Source organism: Solea senegalensis, linkage group LG4 (assembly GCF_019176455.1).
Source record: "Solea senegalensis isolate Sse05_10M linkage group LG4, IFAPA_SoseM_1, whole genome shotgun sequence".
In the NCBI taxonomy this organism is placed as follows: domain Eukaryota; kingdom Metazoa; phylum Chordata; class Actinopteri; order Pleuronectiformes; family Soleidae; genus Solea; species Solea senegalensis.
In genome coordinates this window covers 5,721,601-5,741,446 of record NC_058024.1, presented here as the reverse complement: position 1 = coordinate 5,741,446, position 19,846 = coordinate 5,721,601, and the positions used below count along the sequence as shown (strand labels likewise).

The 19,846-nt window shown below is 41.8% G+C and overlaps 1 protein-coding gene across 2 annotated transcripts in view; it reads right to left on the bottom strand.

The window, feature by feature from the left end:
* The window catches only part of cdh4 (cadherin 4, type 1, R-cadherin (retinal)), a 240,352-nt gene that overhangs the window by 87,542 nt on the left and 132,964 nt on the right, over window positions 1-19,846 (bottom strand). For both annotated transcript variants that reach the window (XM_044024562.1, XM_044024563.1), the window contains exons 4-5: window positions 13,168-13,397; window positions 2,208-2,390 (exon numbers count right to left, since the gene is read on the bottom strand). In XM_044024562.1, the coding sequence (XP_043880497.1) occupies window positions 2,208-2,390; window positions 13,168-13,397 (413 nt within the window). The remainder of the gene's footprint in view (window positions 1-2,207; window positions 2,391-13,167; window positions 13,398-19,846) is intronic.

Below are 19,846 nucleotides of genomic sequence, written 5' to 3'. Positions count from 1 at the left end.
ATTATACACAGACTTAAAAACCGCCCATGTTCACACAACCATTCACTCTCACACACCTACGGTCAATTTAGAGTCTCCAATTTACCTGAATAAACTGAATAGTGAATAATCAAATTTGAGATCCAAATCCAGGTGACTTCTTGCCTGTGCACAATCTCATCTTCAGCCTTGCACCGATGTCATCAACCTGCACAGTGAGATAAATCTCACTCACTCACTCACTCACCGTTTCTAAAATCTTACCTCCCACTTCAATACGAAGCAGTTTTACAAAGACGACATTTTGTTGTCTTTCGTGATGCATAAAAAAAGGGTATTTGTGTATTTTCTGGTATGTGAGCTGAATGAGGGGGCAATCACGTTCAGATGTAAGTCATGGATGTGAATCTTCAAATCTGAAAAGGATCAGATTGGAATCAGATTTGAATGTGGCTGGTAATCTGAACGTAGCCAAAGAAAGGCTGATCATAATACTGATCAAAATACAACAACTGTTGACATTGGGGTTCCCACACCTTGGTTGTCATCAAATTCAAGCACTTATCAAGGACTTTCCAGGACCAATTTCCTCAAATTCAAGCACCAAATGTGCTGACATAGCTTAAGCAGGGAGGGCAACTTGTGAGAGGGGCTTCACCCGCGGCGTGGACTTTTATTGATTTGCATCTGGACAAGTGATTGTCCTTGCGATCTTGGGCCAGCTCGTCTTTGTACATTTCTTTCGTGAGCCACAGATGGTGTAAGTTGCATTTCCCAGGCATCACGTCATTTGCTCTCTCTAATGCTCTTTTTCTCGCTCATTGTTTTGGTTTGAATCTCATGTCGGCGGCGGAGAGAGACAGTGTACAGTGCCTACAACACCGCCAGCAATGACAACTCAACGGTTGTCCCGCGTCGTTCTCGTCTACGTTCATCAAGCAGTGCAGAGCATGAAACAGTAGGTGGCGTTGTAACGGACAAGGGAGACACAAACTGGTAGCACAGATGTGGGAATTTTATACCAGAGGGCCACACTGACATAAATGAAGCAACAGGGGGCCACAAAAAATGTTTTTATCAATCACAACCACTCATATCACAATGTTGATCCGTCACTTAAGCTGAAGAAGAGTTTAACTTGAAGTAACCCATGAGGACATGACGGGCTGGATAAAAACTGGTTTGCAGGACGGATCCGGCCCCGGGGCCGTGTGTTGCACGTGTACGGTAGAACATTGAATGTGCTCATTTACGTCACCCAAGTCATCCAAGTGTTAACATTAGTGGGACAAAGAATAAAATGAGTACAGTGCCATCGCAGCTCCCCGTGGGTTTTAAGCAGCTGCTTGCTAATAACTCAGACCATGCAAAAGCTATAACGAGTGCCATAGGTGTTTTTAGAGCAGCCGATGTGCGCACGGTCCCTTTGCTGCTGAACGTGACCGGGCCTCGTCGCTAAACTTCCACCATGTCCGCAGTCTCAGCCAGCGAGTTACACCAGCCTTTTATAAAACACACACAAAATCGGGTATTTTAATTTACATTAATAAAGATTTCCTTCAGGGAAATCTAGAGAGTCATTGCTTTTTCCAGTAAAACTGTGCCGTCACACTATGTTTGTGTCCTTCGTTTCAGTCGCACTAAAAATAGACTGAACAGTGTACGTGTTTGTGTGTACCGTTAAGCACACACTTTGCATCCGTAACAAGTCAAACTCAACTACTGCCTTGTTTGTTGCAACAACAAAAAAAGAGCCAACGAGATCAAGCTTCCTGCTTTCAAAACCACTTTTCAAACAATTCCTTTTAGACTCTGTAAAAGTACGGACGCCATAACTTCTCATTAGTGCAGCAACACCACAGAGAGAGAGAGAGAATACCCTTAAGTAATCCACGGATCTCTGAAACCAAGCATGAAATGCATATTTTCTGCTTTAGAAGTGAGAAATATTTTTGGTCTGTCTACCTGACTGTGCCCAGAGGCTTGCAGACAAATCACCCGGCATCATGACTTAAATTGGATACAAGAGCTGAGTTTTGCACCTGCTGACTCAGCTTGAGAGAAAATACCACAATGTTGAGTCTTGGCCATACGGTGTAAGAAATACTACAGTATATTCTTCACTCCTCTGACTCAATACTTGAATGAATATACTGTGTATACTTTTCTGCAAAAACACCTTATATGAAAGTTCTGCATTTGCTGAAATAGTACAAAGAGTCACTCACCCTGACGAGCATGTGAGGAAAAGGACCTCTGGAATTTTCGGGGACATTGATCGGTGGGATGACCCAGTCTCTCTTCTGACGCCTCAGCCCATTAACCGAAGAGCCTCTCTGATGCCTTCGAGGAAACCTGATAATTCTGGGCTGGGAATCCCAGACTCTTGACAACATTTCTTCAATGCCAACCTGAAAAGGAAGAAGTAAAACATATCATATCATATCACCCCCTACATCTCACACCGAATTACTCACACATCTTATCCCTTGAAGAATGCCTTTTTTTTACCATGACAGGCTCGAAGATGAATCTGTAAAGTGCTGTAAAATGACAAGTTTTCTCTCCTTAAATTGATACTGAAATACTGGGTGTCTTGATAACCACAAACCCATTTTGGGAGAGTGACAGAGACGTAAATACTGGGAAACATAAATATGTTGTTTTTTTTCTAAAAGCTGCTGCATCAGATTTCATGAGGCCCTCGGCAAGAACACCTGAGCCTGCCCAAGCCGACATGTTCTGTCTAAGAAATCGAGACTTCCCTAAGGCTATAAGACTGGGTTTTGTCCACATAGGTGTTGTGTCTGCATTTGTTCAGGTTTTTCTTTTTTTTTTTAGGCAGACCACAATATTACCTCTTGTCCTTGTGTTCTCTATCCACAGTGAAGACAAATAAACTGTGACACATTGCCCTGAAAAAGATAAAAAGGGGATCTTTTTTGAAATACCATTTTTTATTTTTCCTTCAAGGAAAACCCAAGACCTTGCATTTTTCACACACAGCATCACTGCACCTTTTATATAGTTTTGATATGGTTGAAGCTTAAATTTAAAAATAATAATTTGAAAATTAGAGGCAACTCATATGTCAAACGTTGACGCAGACGAGCCAAAGCAGCAACAGTCGTGTCTATGGCTATAAAACAAACAGACAGACACCACCTCTTTCATCATTGTGTGCTATACTTAAAAAAAAAAAACAAGACATATTAATGATTTAATAAATCACAGTTATTCAAGGTTTCACTGTATGCATTTATGTCTGTATGGGCTGCAATTGAGAACCAAACATTGAAAACTGAGAATTCAGTCAAATATAAAACACCTATTCCATTAAGTGAAATCATTTCTATAATGCCACTTATTGGAGCAATCTGAATGTGAAATGTGTCCAAGAAGTTGAATAAAAGTTTGAGGGAACAAACACATAGGAATAGAAAGACCTAAAATCAGTTATATACATAGCCACACAAGTGATCCACAGAGAAAACAAAGTGTAATCTATTTTTAAACAACTGTAAAACTTTGAGTGGTAATTTGTTTGAATCTGAATTGAATTATCTTAACTTATAACAGCTAAACACAACCCAATTCTACGTTGAAACAATGTGTATGTCAAGTTTGCTTTTAATCAATTTCCATCCCTATGTACAACCCCTTGGGGCCACATGAGAAACAAAAAATATTGTTGAAATTAATTCAAAATTTGAAATTATTTGAATTTATTTTTATTTTTTTTTATCTAAAAAAACAGTCAATTGTATTGTTTGGTGTAAATTACTAACCAACTCAATTGAAAATATCAAATTACTACACTATATAAAGAATACTATTATACTATACTGCTGTGGCTGTGCGCACCTGCACGCGCGCACACGCACACACAGTGCCCAAGAACTTTGACCCTGAGGTGGATTCAAACACACAACCTTACAGGCCGTCCGCCATCTCTGATCGCCTTGTTGTTATTGCTAACGATGGCTAGCCCCGAATATGTTTGTGTCCATGGTTTTTGACAACCTCTCTGGAACGCAGTGAACTCGGCGGTGATGTCACAAATGTAACACGGCATAAGATTAATAACAAATAATGTCACCTGTTTGTGTGTATGTGGGCAGGGAAATGTCTGAATATCTTTGGAGGAATAGCATGTCATATAATATTCGTTTGAACTTGACTTCTGGATAAAGTGACAGCCCTGATGTGTTTTTCCATATCTCTGTATTCCTCTGAACAGCATGCACGGCTCTGGTATTATTGGAAACTACAGTATGGGCTGTAGGTGCATGGAGAAATGTTCTTACTCATATCTTGACAGGTGAAATAAGGGTATATAAGGTTGCGTAAAAGACTAGTGTTTTTTCCCCTAATCCCCTGTGGTGTTCTCCCGTGTAAAATGATTGTATTGCTGTAATCCACCTAATCCTATTGTGGTCTCTGCACATTGTATAAACACACGCATGCATGTGTCGATGTCACCTGAAGCAAAGTGAAAATCCTCCCGCTAATCCCACCTGGACAACATCACACCAACAAAGACACACATCTGCACACGGAGCAACCGCGCACATGTTGCCAAACACAGGCCCCAAAGTCCCTCCTATCAATATACACCTGCTTTGCATGTGTGATAGGCAAACTGTAAGCCACACCTGAGCAAACGCACTGTGTATTTTTCATCTTTTGTTTTAAGTCTTTGCACATTCACAGCTCAGAGGATTCTCTGGGAAAGCCGGTGCTGTTGGTTTATCTGGGCAGGAACACGACACAGAGGGAACGGGACGACCAGGGTGCATGGGTAGGGGGACAGAAAGAGGAAGGAGAGGACCAGATGTGTTTCTCTGATAAGATAACGTCCGTTCCAACTCTGCTCATCCAAAACACTCACAGGTACCAACTGGCACGAGGGAGACAGGGAATGTGGCAGTCTCCTCTATGGGCAGCAGGTGGAATTAGTCTCTGTCTGTGTGTTTCTGTGGCTGTGTATTTGCAGATGCCCCTTTCAAACAAACAAAAAAACAAGTGAAAACAAACAAACCATGTACAAATAAACAAACGTGCATCATAGGATAAACAACACCCGGATGGATGACGATGAATCACCAGGACTTTCTATGGCGCTCCAGATGTCATATGACTCAGTTTGCTCACAGCCAGGGTCGGCCCAAGCCTTTATGGGGCCCTAAGCAGTATTTGATTGCGGGCACTCTTCCCTCCACCTCGGACTCGCTGGTGCTTGACTCTTAAATATACAAATATAACACTATAAATTGCATTATTTATAATTGTATTATTGACACCAAACCAGTGTCACTTTTGTTATTAGTTTTTTACCTTAGAGGGCAGTCAAATCACAAAAGTGGCCGAGTATCAATTTGCACTTTTATATTCAAAGTGAAGCACTAAGCCTGGTGATGCTGAACTTGAATTAAACAAGTTTAAACCGGTCTAATCACTTTGTTTTTTAAAAAGCTTAGGGCAGATGATGTGCAGTCTTCAAATCTGAAATAAAACCATATATTTATGTCATAGATCTATTTAGATCGACATATGTCTAAAGATATCTAGATTTCTTGAATATGTTAAAAAAAAAAAAAATCACAGGCTATTGGGGGCCCCCTGATCACAGCCAAGCTTATGCCAAGGGCCGACTCTGCTCACAGCACCATGTTGGCAGGAGATGCCTTCTGAAAAATGAACGGCGCGAGTATGGAAACAGCCGCAGCATACATTATTCCAGAGCTGCAGCATTACATCCTCAACTTTCTGATAAGCATTCCCTCATTCTACACTGGTTGGAGTCTGTAAAGGCCCACTTATACTCCATTTTTGTCTGTTTTTCATCCATCCATTCCAGACATTATCTCCGTCACTACATATATTGTCTCTTGCATTGCTACGAACATTACTCAATACGTCCTCAAGAGGGCAGTGGCAAGCGCCAAGCAGCAGACGATCCTATGGATGCAAACTACGGATGACAGTCTCCATCTTTTACGTAGAGTATAATAATATATAATATAATATAATAGTACATACATCAGTCAAAAACATAAAAATGCATGTGAACACTTAACTGCTCACCACAAAGGTGCAAATCTGGATGCTAACTTCAACGTTGTACCTGACATGAAGTGATCACTGGACAAGTAGAATCGTTATCTGTGGGTTCCAGTTATAAAGTGTGTGTCTTTGTATGTGAACAACATCATTCCCTGCCTGTATGACATTACCTTGGTTGTGTGACGTCAGCTATTAGAGTTGGGAATAAATGAGCATATACAGTATGAGTCCATGGGCATAGTTCTTCTTCCCTGTATCGAGTGGCGCTACCACAATAACAACCTTATCTACCTTCTTGGCTATCGGCAAAATGTGTCAATCAGGTCTGACGATAACAAGGATGAAGCGCGCAATTGGTTTGGCCCAAACATTCTTCTGGAAATGTTGTCAAATCAGAAAAGAAGAAGAAAGCCGGTCAGGTGACAGGAGACAGGGGTGGAGAGAGACAATGAAAGGGAGACATCCTTTATTGTAACTGTGCATGTGGAGGATATCAGCGCAGTAGCTGCATGTGGACTGTCACTTTCAAACAGCAAGGCAGATGAAAGGCTGTTGGCATTGTGACAATAGCAGATTTTACAAAGGAAAGAGGGAAGAACTGGAACATGCTTTCTGTGAGCTGCCTGGCAGCTCGGTGATTATTAGGCTTTGGGGATTTTTTTCTTTTTTCTGTGTTTGAATGTGTGTGTATGAACACACTAAGTGCATGGACAGTGACTTCAGTCATGCCTGTGTGCACATATAGGAAATCGTGTGTGCACACATATGTGCATATGTGCACACGTGCAAAAATAATACATGAACATATGCGTTCATATGAGTGTGTCTGTGTGTATGAACATTTGACAGGAAGCCGGTTAGTGTGTCCCTGATGCGCCTGGGGCTCCTGAAACCCAGAGGCAGACTGGGCCAGCTGGCAGAGCTCTGCTCCCGGGCAGCCTATGCATTGCTGGGGCATTCTTCAGGCCTGCAACGCCTCCAGCCCTGGATCTGACATCTGGAGGTTATCAGTCTGACAAACAGGCAGGAAAATACAACAAGCGCTATGTTTATGGCCCCCGTCTCTGCTCAGTGGGACTCTGAAAACATTTGATTTAGGGTTTTTAATGATACTCGTGTAAGTCTTTACTGCTCCAGTTCTCTAAGCTTGTTCTCTAAAAGAAGAGACTAAACTTGAGTGCTTTTATTCAGTAAGAACTCTGTTCTCCCACGAGATCCCTATTACTAAAGTGAAGAAAAATAACACTAAAACACCACTTTATATTCAAATAGTACAACAAACATTCCGGTTGTAACAATTTGCCTGTTGAGATTTGGAGCTTTCTGGCATGGATTTTTCTGCACCATCACCTTCGTCAGGGCTGGAGTGGAGCCTACAGCATCAGACAGGACCACCTCGTGTGGCCTACACCATGAAAACTGTCATCCTCATACAGCTTACTGTTCCTTGGGAGGACTGCAAGGAGAAGGCTAATAAGAGGAAGAGGACAAGATATGCTGAGCCAGTGGAAGAGGGCCGGAGCAATGGGTGGAGTGCAAGGTGCAAAACCCATAGAGGTGGGATGCACAGGTTTTAATAGTACAGCAAGCTGGGCATCACAGGCGCAAGCAAGTGCAAAGCCAAGGCCATCAAGCTGGTCACAGAGAGAGCAGAGGTTGCATGGAGGTGATTGTGAATCCGGAGAAGAGAGCTGTGAGTGGGGTAGTGCTGTCTGGACTCCAATTAGGGCTTGACCGACCCCAGCTGGGTCGCCTAGGTAAGGGTGTATGACAGGCATTTCCAGAGTCCAGCCTGCAGGCCAGTCGTGATAAGATTGTGTACTGGCCTGCAGCCTCTGTTTTAAAATGTAGTATTTATGAGTAGGACAGAAAATCGGCTTCACTAATGTGTCATCCCCATTGGCTCAGCTGGTAAGGAGTTGAGTGTTGAAACCAGTCTTGGGTTCGCATCGCAGCCGTGACAAACAGATACACGCGTTCATTTCTATCCTGTTATCTGACTCCGTATGTGAAAGAAAGGCAGAACTTTTTTTATTTTCATTTTTTCACTCCTGCCTAGCTTCCATCTGGTTACATTGTCATTTAAAAATGATAATTGTGACAATGAAGACACAATTTTGAAATCTGGTCGTTTGGACGACCCTGGTGTATGATGCTGAAGCCCAGGAAACATCATTGAGGACGTGTCCAGATGCATCAAGGTGATGAATGTAATTATTATTTATTTATTTATTTATTTATTTATTTATTTAATACAAAAAAAACAACAACACGATTTTAACACTTTCAACAACTCGTTAATGCAAATATCCAAACACATATCAGCAAAGCATTAGGCATGCAGCTGCTGGCCTCTGCTTTCATCTACCTAAGTAAGATTTCAAATCAAAAGAGCGCCAAAACCCACTCTGACAACCAGTCAAATCCAAGGCTAGCGGTGCAAAGTGTTGGTCTTTAAGCTGGTGGAAAAGGGAAACCAACGTGCCATGAAATCAGCACGAGCTGGAGAGAACTCAATGAAAGGCCCTACCTGTGTGGGAGGTGATAGCCATATAGTACATAAACACAGCGGAAAGGGCCCTCAGGCCAAAGATGCTCTACACTTCAATTGCTGTGGTATTGAACACTGTAAAATTAAATAGTGAAATGAGCTGGTCGACCATGGCGCACACTGCAAGTATGCTAATTCCTGCCAATAAAAGAGAACAGTGAGAAACTAAGCCTGTTATTAAAAGCAAATCAGTGCAGTCTCACTGGTGCTGTACAGCGAAGCAAGCAAAGCAACAGTGGACAGCCCCGGTGAGATCTGCGCTGAAGCCAGTTCATCTGACTCCATTTAAACCAAGCACACAAATTGTTAGTGCAGCACAGACCGGGTTTTTCTTCTCTGCACACATGATCTGTCTGCACAGAGCAGGGGAACAAAATGAGTTGGTATTTGAGCGGACTGTCTTTTAATCGCCACTGGGACGAAGGGGATATTCCTCTGCACGGTTTATATCCTCCGCCGCTGCTGCCATGTTGATTACGAAGAGATATGTTGCGGTTAGGTGATGTGATTATGATAACACTCCTCTTGTAACATAACTGTTTCCTCTCAGAACAAAGAAATGGGCTCCTACTCGTCTCTGTGGACGCTTAGTGAATAGACTACGCTGTTAAAAAACACTGCACTGCGCCGATAACACTTTCTAAATTTGAATTCCCTTAAAAATCATTCATGCGATATCAGATTAGAATAAACAGTCATTCAGAAAACCTTCACTTTAGTTGTTTTCTTTCATGAAAATTAACTCTAATTAAATGTTGAATAATCTATATTTTACATATAATATAATGCATGTTACATTGCCCCAGAAAACACATTTCTTGATATCGGGTTGCAAATTGGGAAACAATTACAAAATTCAACAAGAAGGATTCAAAATAAAAAGTCAAAAATGTGGCAGTGGCTCATTCATCCTAAATCGTGGTGTGCTAGAATGGTCTGAGAAAGATTTTTGTTCCTCATTCCCGCATAAATTAGAAAGGCGCACTGTAGTGATGGGAAGTTCAACTCTTCTTACTGACTCGGATCTTTTACTCTCGGACTGTAAATTGAACGAATCTTTTTTGAGTCATTTTGTTCATTTCGTTCATTTTTACAGCGGGTGGCGCTGTATCCCTCTTGTGGGCGTTGTAAAAAAAGGCCGCGGTTCTCAAACACTTAACACTGTAGGCAACATCGTTTTGCTTCAGCTGACAAAGTATAATAAACAAAATGCAATTCAAACCATATGAAACCCTAGGAAAGCAAATACACACCTCAATAAAGTGACAAGTGACTTGTGTCCTCTCTGCCATTGTTGTTTACAGTGACTCGGTAGCTGTCACGTGATCATGTGGCGAAGGAAGGTACTGCATGAAAATGAACGAACGAACCACTCAGTTGAGTCAGTCCTGAACTAATCATTTCTATTTCCTGTTCTGCTGACTGAGCTTATGCAGCTGCCTGCCATCATGTGGCGAAGGAAGGTACTGCATGAAAATGAACGAATCACTCACTGAGATGACTCATTACTCCCGAGTCATATAAAAGATGAGTTCATTTTGAACGGATCGTTCACGAACGACACATCACTAGCGCACTGATGGTGCTGACCTTTCTGTGGCACCTAACCCACCGAGCTAACCGACACCAGCCTCCTCCCGATGTAGCCCAGCTGATTATCACCAGCTCACAGCTGAGAGAACGCCTCTCAGGTGCCTCCAATGGCTCCTAATGCACCTGGGTGAACTGCAACCTAGTTTTGGTCCGTCCATAAAGGCCTGCACATACTCTGCAAGAACAGAGAAATGTGTTCTCTCTCTCAGGTTATTTTCTCGCAGCCAGTATGGGAGTTGTTGTGATTGGCCAGGAGTTCTACACTTGAGTTTCTCATGAAGGATGAAATAACCTGGCCGGAACTAACGTCGTTCTTGTTCTTGTCACCTCGAGAAAAAGAAAAAAAAACCTTGCAGTGTATGTACAGACCATAACAGATGCTCCTGTGGAGCTTCAAGCCTGCCCCACACGATAATTAGCCAGATCTGGGACTTCCAACAATCGTGGGTACCTTCCAATTTTTGGCTGATTCGAACAGATTATCTGGCCAAATGATCCTGTAGTGTGAAATGTTAACAGACGCGGACGCGTTGGATGCATCCGCGTCTTCCCGACAGTATTAATTATTAAACATGTTTGATATTTTGCTAAGATTGTAGCCAATGTAACGTTCATTTTGGTTGTAGATGGTGACATGGAAGTGCAATGGAAATCCTATATTCAACGCCCCCCAGAAAAACCTTGAAGGGGTTAAATGTGTGCTGTTTTATCAGTGAACACATTTTTATACTGGAGGAGTAAAACAAGGAAGGCTTTGGGGGGGGGAAAGTCCAGGGAGACTGATGACATGACCTACTGAGCCTTGTCTGCAGGCCTGCTTGACATTATAGCAGGTCACAGACTCTGCTGCTCTACTGTATTTGGAGTCGACCTCTGCCTTCCGTGTTAAATTATGGCAAAGTTGCCTTCAATTTAAAGTTCAACTGTGGTGCTGAGGAAGAAATGTAACGCACAGTGAATCAAATAAACTGAACAACATTTCATCACTTTAAATGTCACCCGTCCCACTCAAGTCATAAATAGTCAGCGCGATATTTATTCAGTCTCGCTTCAATGTATTTACTTTACGATACGATTTTAATAATGTGAAACAATGACAATTGGCTGGGTTAGTCTATGTAATATGAATCAAGTGACGATTGTATGGTCTCTGCATCAAACATTATCCTGTCGTCTTCACAAAATTTCTTTTCATTTTCCTTTTTCTTTTTTGGACAATACACTTATCGAAACAAGTGTTTATTTCTATGTATCCTTTGGATCGCTCAATTTTCCACTCGGAAGACAGGAATTCAATTCTATTCTATTTATTTGAGGCTGGAAAAAATGGCAACAGCATACGTAAAACTCTGATACGGCAAAGTGCAAACTGTTCTCTACATTTAAAAGCAGTTTTTCATATTTCCAATTTGGTTAGAGAGAGAAAAAAAAACACATTTATTTCTTGTCCGTCTATTGAATCTTTCTCTCTGCAGAATGTCAGGAAAATAATTATACAGTGAAAATACATCACCTGGTACTCGCAGACCCTGCCGGAGTGGAACATTAGCTCAATCAATGTCAATTATTTCCCAGTCTCCATTATTGCACTGCCAGGAGTGGGCAGAATTTTAATCCCTACTCGGCAATTGCTTTAGCAACTCAAGTCTTATGCTTTTTGTCATAATTATAAACATGACTGCACATTAAGCAACAAGTGGTGCAGCAAAAAAATGATAATGGATTTGTCAGTCAACAAAGTTAAGCCTGATAGTTGCGGTCAGTAACAGCGATCGTATATATACAGTATGCAATATATGCTCAGAACTTCAACCTGACACATGTAAAGAAATACACGCTGCCACTACTATATTAGTCAGCCTCTTCAACTGCTTTCTTAATGCTAAGCTAATCAGCCAATCCCATGGTCCCCACTTAAAGCCACTTATGAGCTGGTGGTCAGAAAAAGACAAAATGTCCAGGGAGTGGTGAAAATGTGTTGCTGTGTGCCGGAGGAGGAGGTTTGGAATGACAAAAATACAACAAACGATGGAAAAAACACAATCATAGGCAGTGCTCATTTTCTTATCATTAAAAACCATCTCATCAGAAAACAACTTAAATGGTTTTTAACCGCATGTTATTGCAGCCAAATCAGTTTCAACATCCTCTCTGACTCTTTTTTCCCAATCAAATATAATTTAATTTTGTCAGCAGAGATGAAAAGTAAATTAAACAAATAAAAACTATTATCACCACTTCTTGATTACCGTTCCTGCGAAAACTGCTTTGAGTGATCGTCAAGTTCATTTTCACATCTTGAGATGGGCAGACGATGATATTAGCGTTGAATGAAGATATCGCCACAAGCTGTGACTCGTATTCCCGCGTTAAAAATTGTGTGCGGATTGCGGAGGATGTGATGTACAATTACTGAGCTGACACGATAGGGATTAAATACTCTGAAAACGGATGCCACGCAAAGTGCAAATGAAAAAAAAAAGAAAGTTAAATACATAAATAAATAAATAATTAACTTTTAAGTGAAAAGCCTGTCACCTGAATGTCTCCTTCAATAACTATAAATACTGACTTTGGTAATCCAAAAATAAAACAACAAAGCTACAAAGTATCAAGAGTATCAAATAGAATAGTTTGAAATGTTGTTTCTTCCTATGGCCTGTTCTCTCCCTGATCTTTATAAATCTGTGCCGCTAATGGCTGATTTTCTTTATGTTTTCCATCTGATAAAAGATTCATAATTGTAAATTATACATATATATATAAAATAATGGATAAACAAAATATCCATAGGATTTATATAGGTTTTTTTAGTCGCCTAAGAGCAAGAAAAAAAAAAATCCAAACAGAGCATTTGTAATAATCAACTGATTCATTCAATAATAATTACAAATAATTCGATGCAGTGACAAATCTGTCACATCTGATTAACGCCAACATGATTCTGACTCTAACATGATCTGCTCTCTCTGACCTACCTTTGTAAGCGGTAGAGGATGAGGATGTCCAGCCAAGGCCAGCTTAACAGTGGTCTCCCAGATGTGTGGGTCATGCAGCTCACGCGCCGTCACCATGAATTGCACGGGCTCTGACAGGTTGGCCACTTCCTGCTCTGCATACACCGTCCCGTCGGGTCGCACGCCGAAATTGGGGTCACTGCTGACAAAGCCGACCTCTCTGCTGCTGCGCTGGCAATCCTCAAACTTCACTGCGGAGACGGACAGAAAAAGGGCAGAGGAATACAGAATAAGTGAGCGGCACCGTAAGATTTACTCCATGAGGTATCTCGCAAATCCTTGACACATCAGCCAAAGCTCGAGATTAACCCGCATCCATCAAGACCTATCTCGAAATATCTCATCCCCTCGCTGTCAAATCTGATTCCCCGCTTTTACGTCTTTGGCAAAACAAACTACTTATCAGTTCTTGAATGGGAATACACAGAGGGGAGAGACCTAATTCTTTTTTTTTCTCATATCATTCTTTTCCCAAACTAGACAGATAGCACTGTCAAAACTGAATTTCCCTTGGTTTCTCCTGGGAAAGGATGAAAAGAAGGTCTAAAGCATATTAGGCCGACTGGACCCATTGCGCTCCATGGTTTTCTGCCAAGCACATGGAGCACAATCTTGAATGACATTTAGAAGGTTCTGCTTGACTGAGACAAAAGAAAGAAGGCAGTGGGGAACAGTGATGTTTGTTTGTGTGTGTGTGTGCGTGTGCGCACATAAACTGGTATTCCGCTTTCCGGAATATAAATGTTTCTGTTTCTGAATGTGAAGTATGGGAGGATGGACGAGATACAAGGGGAATCTGATGTCTTTCACCTCCGTCTATGAGGATGGAGTGCATGAGTGCAGCTCCAGTGACCATGTCATTACACCAATCAAAGAACTTGGGCAACCAGCAGTCTTTCATCCATGACTATATGACAATATGGGGATGTAACAACAACAAAATATGACAATAACAAGTAACATGTCCATCGTGCAATATATCTGAAAAACAAATTGAGACTTGGAAATAAGATTTAGTTTAGTGAATAATGATAAAATGAAGCTACCTTGTGGGTTAGGGATTCATTTGCCAAGTTGCTTCTCAGGTTACTCATATTCCCTAATGTGTAGGAGCAGTCTGGCAGTGCCTCCATATTGTAGTCTGTCACCTTTTCTCCTTTCTCATTTCCTGACACACAAACTGAAATGCTTTCACACATCAGATCTAAAAGCCACTGGAGCAGCCACAATTTCAAAATTGTTGTCTCTCCCTCTCCCCTACATCCACGCTCCGTTCTCCCTCCTCACGACCACCAGTGTGCGCCACTTTCCGTGTACTAAATCTGTAAAGTCAGCGAGTGGAATGCAAGAGATGATAGTTCTCACTTCCCATCAGCTTCACTGCAGCCGAAAAAACACAAAACGATACTTCCTGGTTTTCCATAAACAAGCCCGACTATTTCGGCAGACGCAAATATGTTCTACACTTGGGCTTTTGCAGGAGTTACCAAGAGCAATTAGCTGAAAACAACCACTAAAAACAATGTAAACATTTTAGATCGATATCGATAGTTTTAATCGCTAACGATACTTAACGAATTAGCGACATTAGTGACAACCGACCGGAAGCTAAGACGCTGGTTTATACTTTACCTGAAGTGATGCGTGCATATAATCCTCTACAGTGGCCTTTGCCTTTCTTATATGTTTGCATAGTAAGCCTCTGTTTAAAATGTGAAATACATACTTGTCCAACAGGGACACTGTAAAGCAATGTCCTTGCCTAAGTAGATATAAAAGGCTTTGGAAATCCAAATATTCTTTATTTCAAAGTGATTATTTACTACTACTTATGGGTAGTGTATTCAATTTCTGACAATAAAACCTCCTAATGTGGGATTTCAAAAGAGTCTACATTCAGTATACCCTTATACCATGATTCACAGCACGATGAAATGACATTTCAATGTCTGTACACATACACACACACACACGCACGCACAGACTCAGGAACTCTCAATGACTACGTATTTAGTTTAGCAGGCTAACCAAAGCATTATCTATCTAGCCCAACCTTAACAACCACACATCGTAATCCTAAACCATAACACTGAATCAGGGAAAAAAAAAACCTTTAAAGTTTAAAGACCAGACAAAATGTCCACACGTCCTCACAAAGATAGTTTTTTTTTGGCCAATACACACACACACACACACCATCCCAACTTACCATGCATGTGCTCTGATCTAATTTGATAAAATTCTGGCTCATGATGACAAGCCAAAACTGATTCCATAAATCACCCAAGGAGAGGATCTCCTGCAACGAACTGTGACAGAACCATTTTTCCAAAATCCCGCACAAAGAACTCTGCACGGCAAGCTTTTTTTTTTCTTTTCTTTTTTCTTTTTAATCAAGCTATCTATTTAATTCATCGCCCACACTCCTGTCAAAAGATGCTCCCAAACAACAGGCTAATAAAGAATTAGATCTCAGCCATTGCAGCTTAGCATCACACAAATGAGGCTGCTTGTTTTCAGCCTCTGAGTAATTGCATGTGTAATGGGATGGATGGTAAACACAGTTCTGACAATGTGCGCATCTGTCTGCGCTGGCAAATGCAATCCATATTTCCATTAAACAAAAGTAAAAATAAACCCCCACAACCCAGCGGAGAACGCCGTGATGTGAGTGATAAGCTTTGTGTTAAATGATGGTCTTCCTTTGGGGTTCATTCATCAAGGCGGTGGGGGTTTGGGTGGGGTGGTGCTAGCATTCTAGCATTCGGCTTGTGACAACATGACACAGACCTGCTTGGATTGTCCACAGATGAATTGTGATGGCAGGCATGTATTATGTAAATGACTTCAATTAGCTTAAGCTGAGCAGGCTAATTGTTGTCACTTAGAGACAGCTCTCTTGTGGCGCAGCTGGAGAAACAAGGCTTAAGGACACAGCAAAGTGCTGCTTATGAGTGTGTGTGTGTGTGTGTGTGTGTTCCTGCCTCTGTGTGCACACGCATGGGTTCAAAGTTTGAAATTGTCTGTCCTCATCATCATCTATTAATTTCTAAATGAATTCCACAATAAAAAAAACCCAGCAAGGTCTCCGTGGGTCTGGCTGCCGCCTTGTGTGGTGCTGAAGAGGTGCCAGTTGGCATGGGAACAGACATGTGGCCTGTAAGGTATCCGCGCCATCACAACCCTGATCCGTACATTTAGTGCCGGGTTATTAAGAAATGCTTTCTGTGATTTATTTATAAAAAAAGGAGAAAAAAAGAAGAAGATCTTGTTCACAAAGCACATTCAAATCCAATGTTAGGATCTCATCTGAAATGACGTTAGATGAAAGAGGGAGACTGGAATATAAAATGTGAGCGCGTGTCTGGGAGGAGGAGATGGGATGAAATAAGGCGGTGGATAAGCAGCAGAAAAGAAAGAGAGATATATTACAAAAACGTTATTAAAAAAAACATAATTGGAAACACTTTGAAAAGCTACAAAAAACACTAACGTAGATGCACCGATGTGGAGTGTAGTCACTGTTGTTGAAATGATGGAAACTGTGACACTGTTGATAACCAACCTGCAGTAACTGATTTATTGTTATTGTCTGGTGTGCATGCAATTTGTTTTGTCATCTTACGCTTGGCAAACTATGGCATCCCTTTGTATGAAAAATTGATCTCCAGCTGAATAAACAAAGATGAGGCTCCAGAGCATTTTCTAAGCTGGCGGCCATGAAGGTCAGTAAACCCACGGTCCTCTCCTATTTGATAATAATAAAGAAAATCACATACATATTTCACTGCAGCTTCACTCAGTGCTGCCACTGGACTTAATCGCTTTTGCTGGGGCATGAGAGAACCGAGTGCAGAACATTTTGTAATCGCACAACCTGACCTGACATTTTGTACATCTTTCTTTTTCAGTGTACATTTCTTTGCTGTCTGCTCAAATGTGTCCATAAATTCAGACACTAACACAAGGACATTCCACTGTTCTACCAGGCATCGAGCGCCACTTCCATTCACAGGCCATCTACGTATACTGAACGTGTGTATTTGACATTGAGCATTTAAAAAAAAAAAGCCTGTCAACATAGTGTTCATTTCAAAAAACTCTAAGCAAATGAAGAGACTGTCGTTCAAACACAGCTTATGTCAGTGAGTTTTTGATGGTTATAGAAAATCAAGAAAAGATGTAATGATTTCCAGCCACAGTGTGACCTTATGTCCCCATCGCACATCTCTCTGGATGAACAGTGTCGTTGTGCTCCAAGTTTGCTCGACCTTCCTCCGGCCTAATCCTTTACCTTTCTTCCTCCGTGATTGTTAGTTTCTTGGCCATGATGAGGAAGATACTGGTGTTAATAAACCAACAGCTTTTGTGTCTGCTGCAAGAAAACATGGCAAATATCATAAGTAATTTGTGACAAGAGCAAATGTGTGCATAATGTAGCCAGACACTTACAGCCATATCTGTATCACAGTACAATGTCATGTATGCATGTCATAAACATGTGGTGATAAAAGGTTGGGAAAATGTGGACCCAAAGAAAATCACCCACGACCCCTCTGTGGGTACTGACCCAGTCTTTGGGAACCACAGGTGTTAATCGACTAATAAATGAATCAAACAATTTGCTGTTATCACAATTAATCACTTGCTTTAAAATTATACTGCATTAACTGTAAACTGCATTGTTTAATATTGTTTAACAGCAACTTTTACATAAATTAACTTCATACACTACAGATGGAACCTTATATAGATAGAACAACTAAATCCAGGCCGAACTAAAGCGCCATTTAAGCCATTAAAAGGATGTAGAAGTGCGTCGTCTTACTATTATTCACTCAGTTCACTCAGACAGCACACTATACTGCATTATGGAACCTATTCTTGTTGTGGGAACACTTAAAACTATCATTAACAAATGTTAACGGCAGGTCAGTTCCACATCCACGCTACATCACCGAGTGGGAGGACGACATGAGGAAGTGGCCTCAGAAAAACGTATGGGGATATCTTTAATTATTTTGTGATATTGCTCGGTGTGGACGGTTGGTAATATAACCCCATTTTAATGACACAACTATGTCAACTGTTACTTGAGAGGGCAGCCTACGGTCAAGAGGAAGGGGACTGGGCTTGTAACTGGAGGATTGTCAGTTCGAATCCCAAGTCAAGTGGACACACTAATCTAAAATTCCTAGTGCCGGTCCCAAGCCCGGATAAATGGGGGGTTGCATCGGGAAGGGCATCCGGGGTAAAAACCTCTGCCAAATCAAATTAATCTGCTGTCGACCAAGCAACAGTTGATCATGATTACAGGTGATTTTCCTGGCGTTTCATAACAGCCACGTCTCTGGTACTGGATGGTCTTCTGAAGGCCTATTCCTAACGAAGTGAAATGAACAGACATAGGAACGCTTCTGTGGCTTCATCAAATTTTAAGGCTTTCAGCCACAGCACATTTCCTCGTTTCTCAGAGGAAGCAAAAAGGTTGTACGGAGCCGATGGTCACAACATCCCCGTTCCATTAAAGCTTTTCTCTTAAGCCCTGACTGCACATACGATATCTGATTATCTGTAAAGGTGTCCTGCCCGCTGCATGAAGCTACAAGGTTTGAGAACTTTTTCAAAGTGAGATGTTCTGCCGAGAAGTGTGGCGGCGCACGTGTAGTCAGCCGCCACAGGCAGTAAACAAAATGTGGCTGCATTAATGGCATCCCTAATGCTTTTAATAACATGTTAAATCTATGAAATTAATCATAATGATTAATGCATTCATGTTGACAGCACTGGAGTACAAACAGTGTGTGGGCCTGCCTTTGTGTGAAGCTTATCGGAGTGCGCGTGCTCCAGTGTGTGTGTGTGTGTGTGTCCTGCCATCCACAGCGGTGCTTGGCAGGCTGCTGAGGCTGTTGTCATTCTGCTCAGCTGCTCTTCTCTGGACTTGTACAGCAGAGAACATGCTGTCCAACAGAGAGGCTACAGAGCAGCACAGACATGGCAACAACGGTGCGGGCGAGCAGCCGTGACCGCCGACCACCTTTACACACACACGGCTCTTTGTCTCACCCTGCTTGTAGGTCCAAAACAATACCCTGGGGAAGGCCAAAATAGCTTCTGTATGGACATATTACAAGCACATAATGCAGATGCGGGCTGTAAGACTGCACAAGAGCATGCCTCCCTCATCCCATCCACCAACACACTGCACGCCCTGCTCTCTCCTCCTGTCACTCTCCTTTCCTTGCCTCCTCATTCTCTGATTGCCCTTATCCTCCCTGTTTAACTCTCCCCACCTGTCCTCATCTGTCCTCCTCATGTGTTCCCCACAGACTGAGGCCCTTTCCTTCCCCATGGAAACCAGGACAGCCAGTCTGAGTAAAAAGCCAAGCCCGACGAGAAAGCAGAAAGGAAGTAGCGGGTCTGTTTTCCCCCAGTGTTAAAGGGGCTAAACGTAAGCAAACCCATCGAGCACCTTTGGGATGAACTGGAACAGAAATTGTGAACCAGGTCTTCTCATCCAGCAGGATTTTATCTGATGTTTATCTTGAGGCATATGGAAAAATCTGACCTAATTCGTTTATACATTTGGACTTGGTTTACAGGCCATAATTCTTTATTTCTGCTACTTTCATCAACTGTG